This window comes from Carettochelys insculpta, chromosome 18 (assembly GCF_033958435.1).
Source record: "Carettochelys insculpta isolate YL-2023 chromosome 18, ASM3395843v1, whole genome shotgun sequence".
Classification (NCBI taxonomy): Eukaryota; Metazoa; Chordata; order Testudines; family Carettochelyidae; genus Carettochelys; species Carettochelys insculpta.
Genome location: NC_134154.1, coordinates 25,565,269 through 25,583,478, shown reverse-complemented (window position 1 = coordinate 25,583,478; position 18,210 = coordinate 25,565,269). Strand labels below are relative to the sequence as shown.

General features: G+C 39.4%; 1 protein-coding gene across 3 annotated transcripts in view; it reads left to right on the top strand.

The window, feature by feature from the left end:
• Positions 1-18,210, top strand: part of IFT81 (intraflagellar transport 81) — a 97,159-nt gene that overhangs the window by 23,245 nt on the left and 55,704 nt on the right. For all 3 annotated transcript variants that reach the window (XM_075012758.1, XM_075012756.1, XM_075012757.1), the window contains 3 exons: positions 5,450-5,613; positions 8,802-8,897; positions 11,053-11,199. In XM_075012758.1, the coding sequence (XP_074868859.1) occupies positions 5,450-5,613; positions 8,802-8,897; positions 11,053-11,199 (407 nt within the window). The remainder of the gene's footprint in view (positions 1-5,449; positions 5,614-8,801; positions 8,898-11,052; positions 11,200-18,210) is intronic.

Genomic DNA, 18,210 nt, shown 5'->3' with positions numbered 1-18,210 from the left:
TACAAATTTGCGCAATTAGCAGTGTCTGAGAGCTGAAGCAAGTCTAAATGTATGTTAGTTAACAAAGTCAAGGCAAGAAGGTTGCCTAATTCCTGCATAACTAAGCAAGTGCTAAATAACTCTTTGCTTACCCATTTCCTGTAATAAAAAATTCTGAATGGAAAACATGAGGGATTGCTGTTAATAGTTTTTCACATGTAAATATATGGTTGGCAGATCTCAGCTAAAATAGTCTTACGGCAGTAAGCCAAACTTACTGTGCAGCTTGTGTATCGAGAGAAATAAAGTCAGAGTTGGAAAAAATTAAAAACAAGATTTTATAGTTGGTAATGGAAAGATTTAAAATACACTTGCTTCTCTGCCTTCTAACCTGGGAATTTGAGAGAGAGGAAAAAAGCATGATTCACTGAAAAACACTGCTTAAAAAATAGCTTTTAGGGAGCTACTTCCCATATGTCTGATCCTACTGAGTAAAGTATTCCAAAATTATTTGTGAAGGAAACCAAGCAGGTTAGTCATCAGTATTCAGTGTGCACTTTCCCATCAAGTTGTCAAGTTTCAACTTGTTTCACTGCTTTCCTAAGGAGCAATCAGAATTTAGAACTGACTTGGCAATAGCTATCAACTTGTTGGAGAAATAAACCCAAATACTAGCAGGTTTCTAGCCCCTTGAAGCCACTTGGTCTCTGCTCCTCCGGAAATGCTTGGTTAGAGTCTCTAATATCATGTGTACAGTGGGCTGATTAGAAATGTATAGCCTTAAACAAAGATGTAAGTAGCAGTAGATATAAAATATATCATTTGGGACCATGGTGGACAATCAACTGATTGTGAGCTTTTAGTATAACTCTTTGGCCAAGAGCTAATGCAAATCTGGTATACATAAAAAGGGGAATATAGAGCAGTGGTTCCCAACCTTTTCAGTAACACAGCACGCTTCAATGAGACAAACAATCCCATAGCTTAGCCACTTTTTTCAGCTGAATCGATTACTCATAAACGTAACATTTACTTACATTTACTATGGTTACAGTCTAACTGGAGAGCTTTGCAACATAGTAGTGTGTACAACAAGTTAAACCTGGATTACGTGCATTACTGTTTCAAATCCAGCAGAGTACACTCTCTTAGACAGCAAGTACAAACACATTTTCAAAATCTGCTTGACACCATGTGAGGGATGTTGAGCAAATGAATAACCACTGAAAGCAGGCTCCCCTCCCCACCAGCCTGTTGGAGCCAGAACGTGACATTTAAACCATGTCCCAGGTCCGACTGGCTGCTGCCCTCCCTGCCTTCCACTTGCCACAGCAAGGAGTCGGGGGCAGGCTCCCTGATAGCTCGTGAACGGGATCCTTTGAGGTCAGCATTTCCCCTCACAGTGGCTCTGCTAAGAGCCACTATGGGTGGGAAATTGATGAACCCCTTGCTGCTTGATCTCTAGCTGGCACAGGGTCATTAATTCCCCCATCTCTACCCCTCCAGTGGCTCTGCAAAGAACCACAACAAGGGAAAATTGAGAATTGTTCACCTCTATATTGGGCGCTGCTGTGACTGCTGCCAGAATACTGTGTCCAGTTGTGGTGCGTGCAATTCAAGAAGGATGTTAATAAAGGTTTAGGAGAGGGTTTGTGGAAGAGTTAGGAGGATGATTAAAAGATTAGAAAATGTGTCTTATAATGATAGGACTCAAAGAGTTCAATCTGTGTAGCTTACCAAACAAGGTTAAGGGATGACTTCACGACAGTCTGTAAGTACTGCAAGGGAACAAATATTAAATAAGGGTTTCTTCAGTCTGGCATATAAAGTTATAGCATGATCCACTGGCTGGAAGCTGAAGCTAAATAAATTTGTACTGGAAATAAGGTATGAGGGTAATTAGCCGTTTGGAACAGTTTACCAAGGTTTGTGGTGGTTTCTCCATCGTTGGTAACTTTCAAATCCAAGTTGGATGCTATTTTTGTTTAAGATCTTCTCTAAGAATTATTTCGGGTAAGTTTTCTATAGATGGTCAGACTAGATGATCTAATAGTCCCTTCGGGCTTTACCGTCTATGGATCTATAGTGTTAAATATATTATAATCTTTCTTTCTGATTTAAGAAGAAGTTGGCAAGCTAGAAATCGCCTAAAGTAAAAAACTAGCACTTAGTTTCCAGGTAGGTGAAGTGGCATGACTTTTGTTTCCAAGCCAAGGGTCATGGTTACACATCCCCTACCAGGGCTTGTGTTCCCACTCAGTGTTGATTCCGAAGTTTAGTATGTTGTGTATATAGGAGAGGTTAGTGCACTTGTGGAGGTGCTGCTCCAATACTAGCTATGGGAAAAGGAACCCAACTCTTATGAAATGCCTGGTGAAAATTAAAAATTATAGCAGTTTGGGAGAAAAAGTAAATCGTGACTCTGCTGTGCTGCCCTGCATTTCCTTTAATAATCAGATGCTAATGGCAAGGTGGCATGTGAGCAGTTTTACAGCTTCTATATGCATCTACACATTATATCTCAGTTCTAAAATCACCCTTAAAGCTGCAATTTTATTTATTTTATATTTCAAATAAACACTTGACATTTTCCATGCAGTTAACTTGTAAATTTTGTAGAGAAATGCCTGATTTCTAAGTGCATGTTTAAATGGCCAGTATAAACCAAATAATCCTTATAAACTGCTGGAATGGAAACAAAGAAATCACTCTATTTTGGCTTGCGCTCAATTTTACCATATGACTAAAATTGCTTCCTCTAGTGGCCGCTTTCATTCCTCTTAAGTTTTGAAGAGCTTTTCCTCTGTGGCACCTGGTTTAAATCCCATAAGCTGCTGAAATAAGGAGCGCTCCCCCATTCTGCCTAAAACCTTTTGAGAACAGAAGAGTGAAGAGGGTCTGGCCCTCCCCACTTCTCAGATGTAAATAGCTACAGGAGAGTCACAACCCCTTTTCATAGACCCATTTCATTTTGACCTTCTCCTTCACCTGTTCTCAGTGGCAAAGCCTCAAGTTCCTCAGACTTCAAGGACCACAGGGCAGGGCAGCTATCCCCAGCCCTACTTTCATTTCCCCTTCCCTCCTGCCCTTCCATCTCTGCCTCAGCAAGATCAATCATATCTCAGACTTTTCCCTGCATGCGTGGAAGAAGTGAGAAACTGGCTGAGTCTGATTTTTCATGTTTTTCTTGGCATAGCTAATCTAACATTTTCTATAATATCTGTGACAACCCATGAAAATAACCATCATGCTTCCTAAGCACTTCAGGTAGCTATGGCACCATTAGTCTTTTTTTGTGCACATCAGACCCATGAAAATATTCTAAAATACCTGTCCCCACTGTCAGCTTATCTTGTGTATGCTTTTCAAATCACAGCCCTTGGCAGTGGTGTCTTAGAGAACTAATTGAGCTATTACCACCTACTGCTATCAGAAGACATTTTAAAAACTCACAGCTGCTTTAGTTTACTCTGTCATTTCCCACTGGTTGTGAATTTTACTTATCTGAAAGTATTAATGTTCCTTCCTGAATCAGCAGGAAAATAGGCTAAACTACTATACCTAGCAAGGGCCAAATGGTCAAAAGCTTAGTAACAGGAAGTGAACTTGATCATGTTTTGCAATTTCTTCTTGTCTTTTTCAATAACATTTTTATTTTCAGTATTCTTAGTCCAGGTACACTTGTGTGATTTTTTTTTTTTTCAAAGAGAACTGGGACTCTGCTCTGGCAGGTGAAGGGAGACTTAAAGTGAGCATAAATTGCAACTACGTTCACTTTTAGGCTCCGGTATCCTGCCAAAGTAACATAAAGAGGGTTTATTGGAACAAGAATGAAGATGAAGGGGGTTGGAGACTATCGGAAATCTGCACAGGCCAAGCTCTCACTAAGAACACCTACAAAAGCTTATTAAATATACTGGGTTGAATTCTGAACCTGTTTTATTAAACGAATATAAGAACAGCCCTACTGAGTCAAACCATAGGTCCATGTTGCCCAGTATCCTGTCTTCAACAGTGGCCAATGACAGGTGCCTCTGAGGGAGTGAACAGAACAGGTGATCATAAAGGGATCCATCCTTTGTTGCCCATTAGCAGCTTCTAACAAACAGAGGCTAGGGACACCATCCCTGCCCATCCTGGCTAATAGTTATTGACAGACCTATTCTGTATAAACTTACTTAGTTCTTTTTTGAACCCTACTATAGTCTTGGACTTCACAACATCCTCTGGCAAGTAGTTCCACAAGCTGATTGTGTGTTGTGTGAAGAAGTGATTCCTTTTTGTTTGTTTTAAACCTGCTACCTGTTAATTTCATTTAGCAGCTCCTAGTTCTCATGTTATGAAAAGGAGTAAATAACTCTTCTTTATGCACGTTTTCCAAACTAGTCACTATTTCATAGACCTCTATCATATTCCCTCCTCCAGCTGTCTCTTTTCAAAGCTGAAAAGTCTCTTATTGATCTCTCCTCATATGGCAGCCATTCCATACCCCAAAACGTTTTTGTTGCCCTTTTCTGAACTTTTTCCAATGTCATTAGGGTAGATGTGTGAACAGAGTTTGCAGTGATGTTTTGTTGCAGGGAATGGTTCCTCGGTTAGCATTTCTGTTGTGGGATGTGAGGTTGGTGGTATTTGTTTCAGGTTCGGGGAGGGAGACTGTCCTGACTCCCAAAGTCTGTGAGAGTGAGGGATCAAAATCTAGGATAGGTTGTAGATCCTTGATGATGTGTAGGAGATGTTTTAGCTGGGACCTGTATGTAATGACTAGTGGCATTGTGTTGCTTTCTTTGTTGGGTCTCACCTGGAGTAGGTGATTTCTGGGTGCCGGCCTGGCTTTATCAATCTGTTTTTTCACTTCCCCAGGTGGGGATTGAGTTTTAAGAATGATTGATGGAGATTCTGTAAATGTTTGTCTCTGTCTGAGAGACTGGAGCAAATGTGGTTGTATCCTAGGACTTGGAATTTGGAATTTGTGATTTTGTTCTGGATGAAAGGTGGAGGTGTGTAGGTAAATATAGCAGTCAGTAGGTTTCTGGTATAGAGTGGTGTTTATGTGACCATCATTTATTTGCACTGTAGTGTCCAGGAAGTGGATGTCTTTGTATGGACTGATCCAGGCTGAGATTGATGCTGGGGTGAAAATTGTTGGAGATTGTAACCAAATTCAGGTTAATAGAATTTCATTGAGGGGGGGTTTTATTGCAGTTAAATCTTGAAGAAAATTTGGAAGGGAAACATATGTAGGTTGTTGTATTGCATGTTGCTCTTTTTTAAAGAGAGAACCAGAATTTAACGTATAAATCAAACAACTTGGTATTCTTTTCAGGACTCAAGCATTACGCTCTAATTATTGTAATCTTTTGCTAAATAGCTTAATATGTTGGTTAAATTACAGTTATTATGGAGTGAACCCTAATTATCCTCTACATCCCTTTGTTTAGACACATGTTGATTTAATATTTTTTTCAAGGTTTAATGAAGAGACTGGAAGAGGAGATAAAGTTCAATTCATATCTGTGCTCTGAAAAATTTCCTAGAGAACTAGAAAGTAAGAAGCAATCATTGTATTTCCTACAAAAAGTGGTTTCAGAGCCAGCTATGGGTCAGTCTGATCTCAATGAACTTGAAACTAAGGTATGTTGACTAAAATCCCTCTTGTTTGTCTTCTGGACTTATATAAGCATTGTGTGTCTTATTTCTCTCCTAAACTCTGGAATAAATGTTTTCTGTTCCCAAGCCTAATTATCCTCATTTTTAAAGAAAAGAGAAAGTATGATTTGCTGACTCAGCCTAGGCTCTGGTATTACTGAAAACCCTGCCTTACAAAACTGTTTAGAAAATTATTTTAGTAATTTGGGTTTGTATGAATAGACATTTGTTGAAGAGCTGATCTTTTTCCCCACTCCTTACATCATTTTTACGCTGGTTTTAAGTCCATTAACTTCAGTGTAGTTACATTTATATAAAACCAGTATTAGTATAATTGACTTTTAATTTTAACGCAGTGTGCAGTGGTGTGAAGATGATTTGCATACCTGAATAACTTGCATGCTTTTTGTTTCAAGTGGTAATTTCCCAGCTAATTTGTTGATCAAAGCTAATAAATTTGATATACTCTTTAATATTGTTTTTTCAAACATCAAAAACTGAAGCTGCTCAGATCAGCTAATCTCTTTGGTGATAATAGATTTCTTATTTGCTTAGGAAAAATGAAAGCTTAGTAAACTGAATATTTAATTTTTGTCATCCACAGCAAAGTATAATTTATAAAAGAAAAAATGCCACAATGTTTTGAATACTATCTACAACAGAAATAGGGTTGCATATTTCCCTCAATTATTACATCAGCCTAAATGTGCAAATAGATGTGTACTGTAATAATCCTAGAGCTACTACTAGAAATTTAGAGAAAAGTAAAACATTGTTCGATGGTATGTATGTTGAAAATGATAAAAGCTGGCTGCAGCCTTAACTACAGATAGGCTAATGATTCCATAAATTTTGTACTGTGTTTGATAGAAATTTTCTCTCCCCAGCCTAAAGCTGACCCTCTATGATATCCCCAAATACCTCAGGAGTGGCTCATGGAGGATGGGTAGAAAAGAAACAGGGTGAAATCCTGGCTTAATTGAAGTTGGTGGGAGTTTTGCCATTTACATTAATGGAGCCAGGATTTCACCATATGTCTTTGTGATAGATTTTAATGATAGCATTTAGCTGTGTCACAATAGTTATGGACAGAAGCTACTCTAAGATATGCTTTAAAATATGTGGTGATAGTGTAATTAAATCATCCACTTTAGCTGAAGTTCTGGGAAAGAGGAGCTGTGTGATAATAGCTCACAGCGTGATAATCCCACATGCTGCATGTATAATGAAGCAGGACAAACTTCCAAATGGACAGTCAATTTAGAGGTGATCTAGTGAGAAGAAGAGTAATCTGGAACAATGGAAAGACCACCATGTGCCTACAGTGCATGAGGGAAAGGGACATACAGAAAGGACTATCTGGCTAGCAGAAGTGATTGAAACCATGAATGCTGTTTTGATCACAAGAAACACATGGTAGTGGATGGCAGAGGTTCCAAAACACCACTATTTCTGATCTAATCTGTGTTTAATAATGGTCTCAGCCTTGAAGAATATATCAGTGACAGTAGGGGAGGACGTGGTGTTGCCATTGATTTTACTTTGATCATAACAGAAGTGGCTAGTACCACAGGCTGTACAAGCCAAATAGGAGCATCCAGGACTGCAGCATGAGTTCATGCCTTCCACCCACTTCAGCACCACCTGCAGTTGATGCAGATGTCTCTCCCAGAGCTTGGCCAATGCCAGACAGCTAATTGTCTTGCCCCATCTTCATTCCCTACCACCTCACCTGGAAGCCCCCTTCATCCACATCCCTTCTTCCTACCCCCCAAAAAAGTTCCTGTTCCCCACACGAAATGCCTCTTTCAGCCCAGCCTGACACTCCAACACCTAACCCCCAAGGGCAGGACCTGGTCCTCTTCATCCTGCCTCAGCAAACCATAAGAGAAATACTAGGGAGGCATCCTCACTTTCAATCGTTGAGCTTTGACAGAGGTTAGTCCAAAAGGAATCGTGACATCAAAAAGTTTGGGAATCGCTGATATCAGGGAATTCACACCCATTCCAACAGAAAGTTAATGCCTTTAGAAATAGAGTCCCACCTAAAAGAAGAGTTGAGGAGTCTCAATATTTGGAAGTCTCTGTAAAACATTAAGCAATAGGCTGGACATATTTGGTTTTCAAAATACACAGCTGTGGCCCACAGAATTGCTAGGGTAGTGTCTAGTACCGTGTCTATTACTTAAAGAGTTCCCTCAGATTGCTGCACCCTTTTACAGCATTTGCTTATTAGCACACATTTTTCTAGGCGGCAGAGAATCAAGACAGCATGTTTAGGCTCTGGGCTCCATGGTTGGAGGGAACACCCAACGTAACAATGAGTCAGAGTTAGAATATCAGACATTAGTATATTGTCATAGTTCCTGTTGACTGGCTGCCAGCTGAGTACTAGTTGTTTTGCTTCACAGGAGGAAATCACGGTTTTGGAAGAAGAAGTAAAATAAGCCCATTTTGGATGAGTAGAAGGCTTTTGGGGCAAGTGGGTCTCGGGTCTTCAGAATTATTGTGCTGTTGGCCTCCATTTAGTTTGAATCTATCTCCTCTTCAGACTAGTTGTAAATGGTTTATTAAAGAAGAATTATAGCTGGTCATATATAGCTGGTTAATTATAGCTGGTCATTACACAAAGCAATTGTAACATCATCCCTTTTCTCCATAAGAATCAATCAACCTAGTTCCTACTGCAGGATCACAGCCTTGATTTGTAGGGACTCCCTAACACAGCTTGTTCTTGTTGTTAAGGCACAGGACTGGGAGTCTGAAAACATGGGCTGTATTTCTGGCTTTGCATCAGACTTGGTGTGCAACCTCGAATGAGTCACTTAACCTTTTGATGTCCTCCATCTTTAAAATGAGTCTGGTATTTCCTAAGTTGTGAGGCTAAATTAATTAGTCTGCAAATCATTCTGATATATATTGAGTATGATCTGGTATGGCTATGGTCTGAAGAAGTGGGTCTGTCCCACGAAAGCTCACCTAATAAATTATTTTGTTAGTCTTTAAAGTGCTACTTGACTGCTTTTTTGTTTTGATGGTATATAGACTAGCACGGCTTTCTCTCTGTTACTTAGAGAGAGGATGGAGTATTGATGTTCTATTTTCTCTGACTCTGCTAATATTTATGCAGTAAGAAATATGACATATTCTCAATCTTCCACTCTTTATTCCAGATAAGTGAAGTCAATGCTCAGATTAATCAATTAATTGAAAAGAGAATGTTGAAATATGAGCCAGTTGATAGTAAATTTTCCATGTATCGGCAACAGGTAAGAAGGAACAAAAGCTTTATCGTAAGCAGCAAAATCCTATCAAATTGACTGACTTTGTTATCTATACTCTTTCTTGTGTTGTCTTTTTCTTTATTTGTTTATGGAAAAACTAAATTAAACAAAAGCATAGAATATAAATAAATAACAGTTGAACACAAGTATATTTACGTAAACCCTGCAGCCGCTTAGTGCTGGGCATAGTTGTATCAACTGCAGTGGGACTAAGTCTTATAGTAAGTGGTTGCGGAATCAGGCCATTAGGCTTGGCATGTTAGATGTAGTAGAGAATTTGTATCCTAGGCCTAACACCTGAAAGGTGCCCTCAGCTCCTAAGAAGGTAGTTGTAGATGGGGCACAATCCATGCTCATTACTGAGGTGCTAGTCTACACTTAAAAATGTAACTGAAATAGCTCATCTGGAATCAGAGCATTCACATTAGGGCTTCTTCTAAACAGCCATATTGATACATTTTCAAGTGTAGACAAGTCCTAACAAAGAAAAATCTTGATCCTGATTTGGCAGTCACTGCTGGTCTCAACTCTCAGCCATATCCCACTTCTTGTGCGTGACCATGTATTATACCATTTTCCAAATTATCTCTATTTCAGAACATATATCATAGTCTTAAAGTGGGGAAAAAAAGCAAAGAACAAATGCTCTTGGTCAAGACATGCTAAAGCCATAGATTATAGACCAAAATTTGTGAAAACTGACCATTTCTAGGGCTTATATAGTAAAATATTAGATTTATTTCCTAATAATCTGTTAACTTGGAATTTTAATGGCATTATTTGTACAGTTCCTACAGCTATGGAAAATATTTTTTTAAAGTTATTTGGTAAAAATTGTAATTTAGTGGTAGAATGTGTGTTATTTTTATTTGCAAATGTGATCTAAAGTTTGTTATCTTTATTATATAAATATGTGTTTTGTTGACCAAGATAAGTTTGCTACATAATGTATTGTATAGAAGGCTAGGTGGCTCGTAATATAAAGCTTTGATGTTTCACAGAAGAAGCATTCCAGGAATTCAGCTTGAATGGAAAAACTTAGTTGTCTCTGCTCAGTTCCATAATGAGTATCAGTTAACTTTACAAAATCATCATATGTATTCATCACAGATTGTCTCTGTCAATAAGAAAGCAAAATCTGAGATGTCATGTAGACAGAATCACTTCTGATGTATGTTAAGGAAAACAAATGTTCCTTTAGTCCAGTACAGAGAAATTACCATAGAAGATACCTACCTTGTGCTAGACTTTATTTTAATATGCAGATTACAGTGTTACAGGTTTTAATTTTGGTGTCTGATTCTTGAAAAATGTGATATAAAATGCTTTATTTTTCTGGTATATTTTACACCTGCATTCTTAAACACATTAATTTTCCCACGAAATGTTAGGCAACGTTAAATATACTAATACTTTATAGTGTACACGGTGTGAAAATTTCATTTAAAAATAATCTATCTCTGAGGCTCAAAGAAGTGAAATAATCAGTAATCCTTATTTTTGCTCATCGATTTTTCTACAATGCATGAATTTAATGACTTATTTCTGTTGCTAGTTACATGCTACATATTTCTGTAGGTTGGAGTTATAAAAATGCATATTCTGACATTTGAAAAATCTCTAATATCTTTCCGGGTAAACCTGATTAGTGCCTCGTATATATGCGCAAAAAAGATTAAAATTAAACAGCAACAGTAATTTAACATCTGATTTTTTTAATGAAAATTAAATATTTGTGAGTAAAAATTTAAGCTAAATATAAAAGTATTATTGTGAATTTGGAACATAAGTTCTCTGGGTGAAATCCTAGTTCCAGTAAAGTCAATGAGAATTTTATCATTTAACAAAATGGATTCAGGATTGACTCTAATACAACTGTTGTTATAATTTACTTCCAGCATACAAAGGGGTCTGTTAAATAGCAATATTTTCTCAATAGTAAATGTCCTCCCTACAGTTTTCTTTATTGCCTCAATGTTACCACACATGAATTTTACAATTTAACTTTGATTTTGATGATGATTAATCCTTTGGGCTCCTAGTGGAGCATAGGGCCTCAGATTTTATTGATGATTAAATATGGGTGACCAAATGCACTGTTTACTTAGCTCACCGAGACTGACATCTAATAATCCCATAGGCATCCATCATTTCTCGGAAGAAAGAAGCCAAGGCTGAAGAGCTTCAAGCTGCCAAAGAGGAGATGTCAAACATGGAGAAGCAAATGTTACAGAAAGCAAACCAGGCCCGTGAGTTGGATGGCACTGAAGTTTTAAAAGGTGATGAGGTGAGCCGAAGTAGCAGTGAGGTTAGGAACGATGAGAGAAGGTAAAAGATGGAGCATTTCCAGTTGTTGAATTTTACAATCTGGTAACAATTTCTCGAGTAATTTACTGACGTTTTATGGAATGTTCACATCAAAGAAAACGACAGTGTTGTAACTAAATTAGGCCTCTGCTTTCTTGTGACGTATAATTTAGAATTTGATACCAAAGACTGCTTTTAATAATTGTTTTAATTTCATACTGTCAGATAAATAATATTTTCCATAGTTTATACTACAACAAAGTTTTTAAACCATTTGATTTTGCAGCTATTTTCAGGTGTTTAATGTTTTCTCCAAATCATACATAAATATTTGTATATAACATGTACTAGAGTAGTTGGTATCTTGTAACCTTCTAATGCCAGATTGATAGATTGATAGATTGTTAGATTGATGATAAATAATGGTGTTTTGGTCTTTCTAATAATCACGGTTCAATCACAAGGAATCAGAATTCAGATACGTCACTTGGCTCAAATTTGCTAAGGGATATGCAATGAAAAAATCCACAAATTTACCTTTTATTCTCTTTTGGACACATCATTACAGAGTGAAATTATCAGCATGACATGAAACACGTTTTAGTACCATTTGCTCATTATCCAGCTACATTTTGCTCTTTTTCTAGTCTCCCAGGCCCACTTGAAGTTTCTCTATTACAAAATGTTTTGGGAGTAAGGGAACTTCCAGGCTGCACAGCTACTTCAAAATGCCTACAGCTATATTGCTTGTCTCCACTATCTACACAAGCCCAGATTTTGACTCCACACTCAGTTTGGCTCAGGCAAAGCTTTTTTTGAAGCTGCACGCAACAAAGAAGCTTTTTGTCCTTCAAAGGTGTGTGAAGTATCAGGCTGCTGTAGCTGGGCAACAGCTTGTTGCCATGTGAAACTGACTTTCCTGATGTACCACTTTTCACATGGAGAAAACTGACACCCATATTAAGGGAGCAGAGACAGGCAGAATCAGTAAGACAAAGCCTGCCTAAGCTGAACCCACCCTCTTTCCTCTTGTTTCTTTTCACTCTTCTGCATGTGCTCATTGCTTAATCCATACTGCTTATCTGGAGTAACGCTCGGTGATCTTTTCCCAGGCCCAGGTCTTGCTGTCTGATATGCTACTCTGTGTGTGAACTCCATTCTGGACACCATCACTCAGGCCTCCTCCATTAACTCGCTCCTCAAATATCACCTTCCCTTCAAGGGAACCTTATGCACTAAAAATGTATGTATGTGCATGTGCACTTGTATGTGTTTTTACTCGTGGGAGTAATAAAACAAATGTTTAATCCTCAAGAGGGACACCTTTTTCTAGAGCAACGTGCTTGTTCATACTGCCTTTTGCCCACCTCCTGCCTAAACAATACTGAAAACCGCTGGTGACAACAACAGGAACTTACTATCCAGGATAGTATTTAGTACAGTGAATGGTTCAGTTGACTCAAGTAGAATATTCATGTTACCAAGACCCAGGTAAATCTGCAAGAACAAGGCTTTAGGCTGTCACCTCTTTCTTGTTTGTAAAGCACTAGGCAGATCTATGGTGCAATATCGGTTGTAATAATAACAAAACCAGGTGCTTGGATTTCTTACCACTACTAGCTCTTTGGCCCCAGGGTCTGGCTTGTCAGGGTCTTTGACAGCTTTTTTAATAAAACTTAGAACCAGGAAATCTGTGCTTCATGATGTCCCCACTATTCAAAAAGAAATGATTAATTATTCACAAGCTTGTTTTTTTTTTTTACAAGAGAAATATTCATGAACAGTCTTATCTCCAGAAAAAATGCTGCATATCTGTGTTACTACAAAGTAAATGAAGGAAACTTCATGTTGTGGCAAAACCTGAGGGGAACAATTGGTTTTAGTCTGGGAATGGTTAGGCAGTCGGTTAATATGGTAAATCAGGGTGCTTTGTTTCAGGTATAGAAAAACCCTTGGTGAGAGAATATGGGGGTTGCATAGCTGGGTCATAGCATGGAGCAAGGGATGTTGCCCAATATGGAGAAGCTGAAGAGAATATTTGAACGTAAGTTTGTCACCCGTGTCCAGACATGCTCTTTTATTTTGCTTGTCTTGTTGCCTTAAGGAGCTACTGCTATTTAGGAAAAGCGCCTGCTTCCCTTTTTTAAATACACTTCCTACTTTACAGAAGGCAGCACATTTGGATGCAAACCAAAGGGAACACACACAAATCTCGGCTCACCACTTGTCTAGCCAAACTTATATGCACCATGAGAGTCTGAGATGGGTTGCTCATAAATTTATATGTCCTGATTCACTGATGTTTAACTCCAACTATATGCCAGTGTGAATTTAAGTCTAAACTTGATAATGTAGGGGTAATTTGGGCTTGTAGACTGAATTGTATAGCATACGTTCAGTGGGGGCAAAGGTAGGTTTCACATTTAGCATTAACTTTTGCACTTTTGATAACTGAATGCTTGGTTATGCTAGCTTAATGTTCCAATAACAGATTCTTCTTTTAGTAGTGTCTCTGTAGGTGCTCCCCTTCAGGTGAGCAAGTGCTCTGCCACTTTGATCAGAGATTTTTGGTAGCAGTGTCAATTTGACCCACACTTGCACCCTACATAGTCTTGTGCCCCATATTTAGCTTATATAGGACTGCGTGGGCATACTGCCCTCGGTTCATTCTCCGTCACCTTCAGCCAGAGTTACAGTTTAGTGTGTGCTTATTTGTGCTTTATATTAGAAGGTAGCTCTTTAGTAGTAGTATGTTTAGTTTGTAATCTTACAGTTGTTGGAATGTTTGTTCCTGATTATAGTTTCTTTATAAACAGTTACTCTCTTTTGATTTTACCCTATGGAGTAATCCAAACACATTTTTCTTCTGTGTGGGATACCAGGGTGTCTTGGATTTAAAAGATGCCTCTTATGTCAAGAAACTGTCCCTGTCACTGTGGGCTGATGGGATTCCCAGTGCATATGGTGTTTCAGAGACTCTTAGTTCCTCAACAAGTGCAAGATTCTGCAGTTTTTTTAAAGTGAAGAGCCTGTAAAAATGGTGAAATAACGTATAGGCCGTGTCTGCACTAGCCCAAACCTTTGAAATGGCCATGCAAATGGCCATTTCGAAGTTTACTAATGAAGTGCTGAAATACATATTCAGCGCCTCATTAGCATGCGGGCGGTCGCAGCACTTCAAAGTAGCCGGGATCCTTTCGAAAAGGAGCCCCGTCTGGATGAGGCGTGCAGCGGCAAGCCGCATCAATTTCGAAGTCCCCTTATTCTTATGAGCAGATGGGAGTAAGGGGACTTCGAAGCAGGCGGGGTCCTTTCAAAAAGGAGCCCTGTCTGGACGAACCGCGCGGCAGTGAGCCCCGTCAATTTTGAAGCGCCGCGGCCACCCGCATGCTAATGAGGCGCTGAATATGTATTTCAGCGCTTCATTAGTAAACTTCAAAATGGCCATTTGCATGGCCATTTCGAAGTTTTGGGCTAGTGTAGACATGGCCACAGTGTATAAGTGATGGAGCAAGCCCTAAGATCAGCTCTAGACCCAGGTCCAAAGACTATTGTACATGGTCGCTCCTCATCTGTTAGTGCCCCATTGGTGTCAAGATCGTGATCACTGAGAGCTTTCAAAGTGAAGGCAGTTCTGAGACCCCAGTCTTCAACACCCTCCATGAGGTACAGTAACTGTTTGGAAGTACAAGTGCTTCCAACTCAAAGAGTAAGGAGGAGGATAAGAGGAGCACGATGGAGAGTTACTACTCAAGATTACATCACCAGAGACCTCAAACCACAAGAAAGGTGATAATGAGGCTCTGAGCACTATGGGTATGATAAATGACTCTAAGACAACTAAGTCCTGTTCCTCTCTGATAAAGGGAGTAGCAAAGACTTCTGTTACCAAGAGAATAGCTTCAGTGCAAGCCATGATACCCTGAGTACAGCACTTTGTACAGCAACATCAGGAACATCAGCAGCAGCACACCACCATACCAAGTTCCGTTGTGCTCCTTGTACCTCAGAAGTTCCATTATACTAAAGATCTTATGGTACTGAATGAGTGTCAGTCACTCCTCCTTGTGACTGCCAGTCACCTCCTAGTACCAAGGTCTACCTGGTTACCAACTGCTCATGTTTTTGGCAGCTTTTGCCACCACTTTCCCAACTTCTGTCTATCCATGAAGAAGGATTGTAATCTCCTGTATAATATGTGGAAGAACATTCTGACTCCAATTTGGAATTTTCCTTTGAAGGCTCTCCAATATAATGATCCCCGATGGACTTGCAAGAAAGGTATGATGCCAGCCTTCATCTTCACTCAGATACTTTCTAAATGGATTTCTGGATGCATTGTTGCCTGCTTATGGTTCTGCTGAGGTTCTGCCTTTCATACAGGTGACTGGATAGTCTACTAGGTCACAGTCTACATTTGCAGTTATACTCAAGGACATTCTCTAGTTGCTGAAATCTGACATGCTGCAATGTGGTTGTTGGTACATATGTTTTCCATCCATTATGCTTTGATTCATGAGGCAAGATCAGATGCTGCAGTAGGCAGTGCAATTATTTCTTCTGTGATGGATTATTTTCCAAAACTCTAACCTCATTAAGGAGTAATTGCTCAGAAGTCACCTGAAGTGCAGCACTGACACTAGAAAAAGGAGAAGTTACGTACATTGCACAGTAACTGGAGTTCTTTTAAGATTTGTCCATAAGGGTGCTTCAGTAACTGCCCTCCTTCCCTCTGCTTCAGTTTCGTTTGTGTGACTATTGTTTTCCAGCCCAGCCTTATATAGCTTCATTATGGGGCATAAGGATATGTAGGGCACATGCATGGGCCAAACTGGCATTGCTATAAATCTCCAGTCAAAGGCACAGGATGCATGCACATCTGAAGAGGTGTGCTAACAGAGAGGACCCATCTTGGAGAACTTCAGTTATTGCACAAGGTGAGTAACCTCTCCTTTTTGCATTTGTATATGATTTTTTAAAGGGATTAAATAATAGTGTTCACTATTAACACAACCATCTTCTTCCCAAATCCCAACATGTTCTTTTTCTCTTATACTTAGGCATTAATATCTGTGATGTCACATCTTGAATAGTTTATTGTGAAATTTCTCTGTCTAGTGCTGCTGTATCCTCTTATGGCATGGCATTCAATGCATTTGGCATTCAGATTTATACCTTCTTTGCCTTTACTGTTATAGCAGCTATTGTATCTCCATTTGAGGTTGTCTTCACTCTTCATCCTTGGAAAGGTCAATCTTGACTTATGTTTTTGGGAGCTACTGTTTTGCCTTCTCCTCTAGTCATGAAAAGGAACATAGAGCTTTCTAGGTACAGCTAGTTCAAGAAGTTGCACAGCCAGATGAGAACAATTCATTTGACCAACAGAGACCAACAGAGACCAACAGAGAGAGACCAATTAATTTGATACCAAACCACAAAATGCTGGAGCTATATTGTCTGTTTGCTTCAGGGACAGTGAAATCTTTTAAGTACTTCAAACAGAAATACAGTGAACATAGGGGCAAAGCTGGCAAGCTGTGAGCTGCAGCTGTCAGATCCTGAAAATTAGGGAATCCAATTTTGACACTTAGAAGGGTAGATGGTTCAATTACAAGTGATCCTAGGTAAACCTGTGGTATTTTTAGCTCTTTTCACAGCACATTGTACTTTCCAGAGTTCAGTGTAGGACGGCAGGAGCCTAGACTTTCCCAGGGTATCAGAATTAAATAGGATCAAAGCCGGGTTCACCCACAGCGGATGAGTCAAAAAGAACATGTTGATGAGAATGTAGCCTAGGAAATCCCGTGGATTTTAAACATATAGTTGAGTTAAGCAACTTGCTGGCTTGGTGTGTTATTTTTACTTACAGACCTCCCTCTCTCCCTTCCTCTCTCTCTCATTTGTTTGCAAATGTCAGGAGAAGAAAAGAGGTTTTGACTATAGATTGTTCTGCCAAAAGAGTAGTAGTCAGTGTGAGTCCATCAGAAAATAAACTTCTGTTAGCAATACCAGATAGATAATGTTTTATAAATGTAGTTATCAAGGAGCTAGCCATTTAGGTGTTAATAGGTTTAAGCAGTATCTGATGGGTGGATTTTTTGGTTTTTTTTACCATTATGCAACCGTCTCTTTCTCATAAATACTTAGGATTAAAACCTTTCTCCAGTATTTCTCTTTCTGCCAAAGGTTCTACAAATAAATTAAATGGGGAGAATGGATGTTATAGTCAGTCCTACTGTGTGCACAAAGAAGAGCTTATAGAATTAACTCAATCCCTGGGAAAATAATGGAAGGGATCCTCAAGGAATCTGTTTTTGAGCACTTGGAAGAGGGGAAAGTGATCAAAAGTAGCCAACATGGATTCACCAGGGGCAAGTCCTGCCTGACCAATCTGATTAGCTTCTATGATGAGGTAACAAGCTCTGTGGACATGGGGAAGTCAGTGGATGTGATATACCTTGACTTCAGCAACGCTTTTGATACGGTCACCCACAACATTCTTGTCCATAAGTTAAGGAAATATGGATTGGATCCTTGGACTGTAACATGGATAGAAAGCTGGCTTGATGGTCGGGCCCAATGGGTTGTGGTCAATGGCTCAATATCTGGATGGCGGTCTGTTTCAAGTGGAGTGCCGCAAGGCTCGGTTCTGGGGCCGGTGTTATTCAACATCTTTATTAATGACCTCGATGAGGGATTGGATTGCACCCTCAGCACGTTTGTGGATGACACAAAACTGGGGGGAGAGGTAGATACGTTGGAGGGTAGAGAGAGAGTCCAGAGGGACCTGGATAAAGAGGAGGACTGGGCCAAAAGAAATCTGATGTGGTTCAATAAGGAGAAGTGTAGAGTCCTGCACTGGGGCAGAAGAATCCCAAGCATTGTTACAGGCTGGGGACTGACTGGCTCAGCAGCAGGGTGATGAAAAGGGACCTAGGGGTTATGGTGGATGAAAGGCTGGATTTGAGTAAACAGTGTGCCCTTGTAGCCA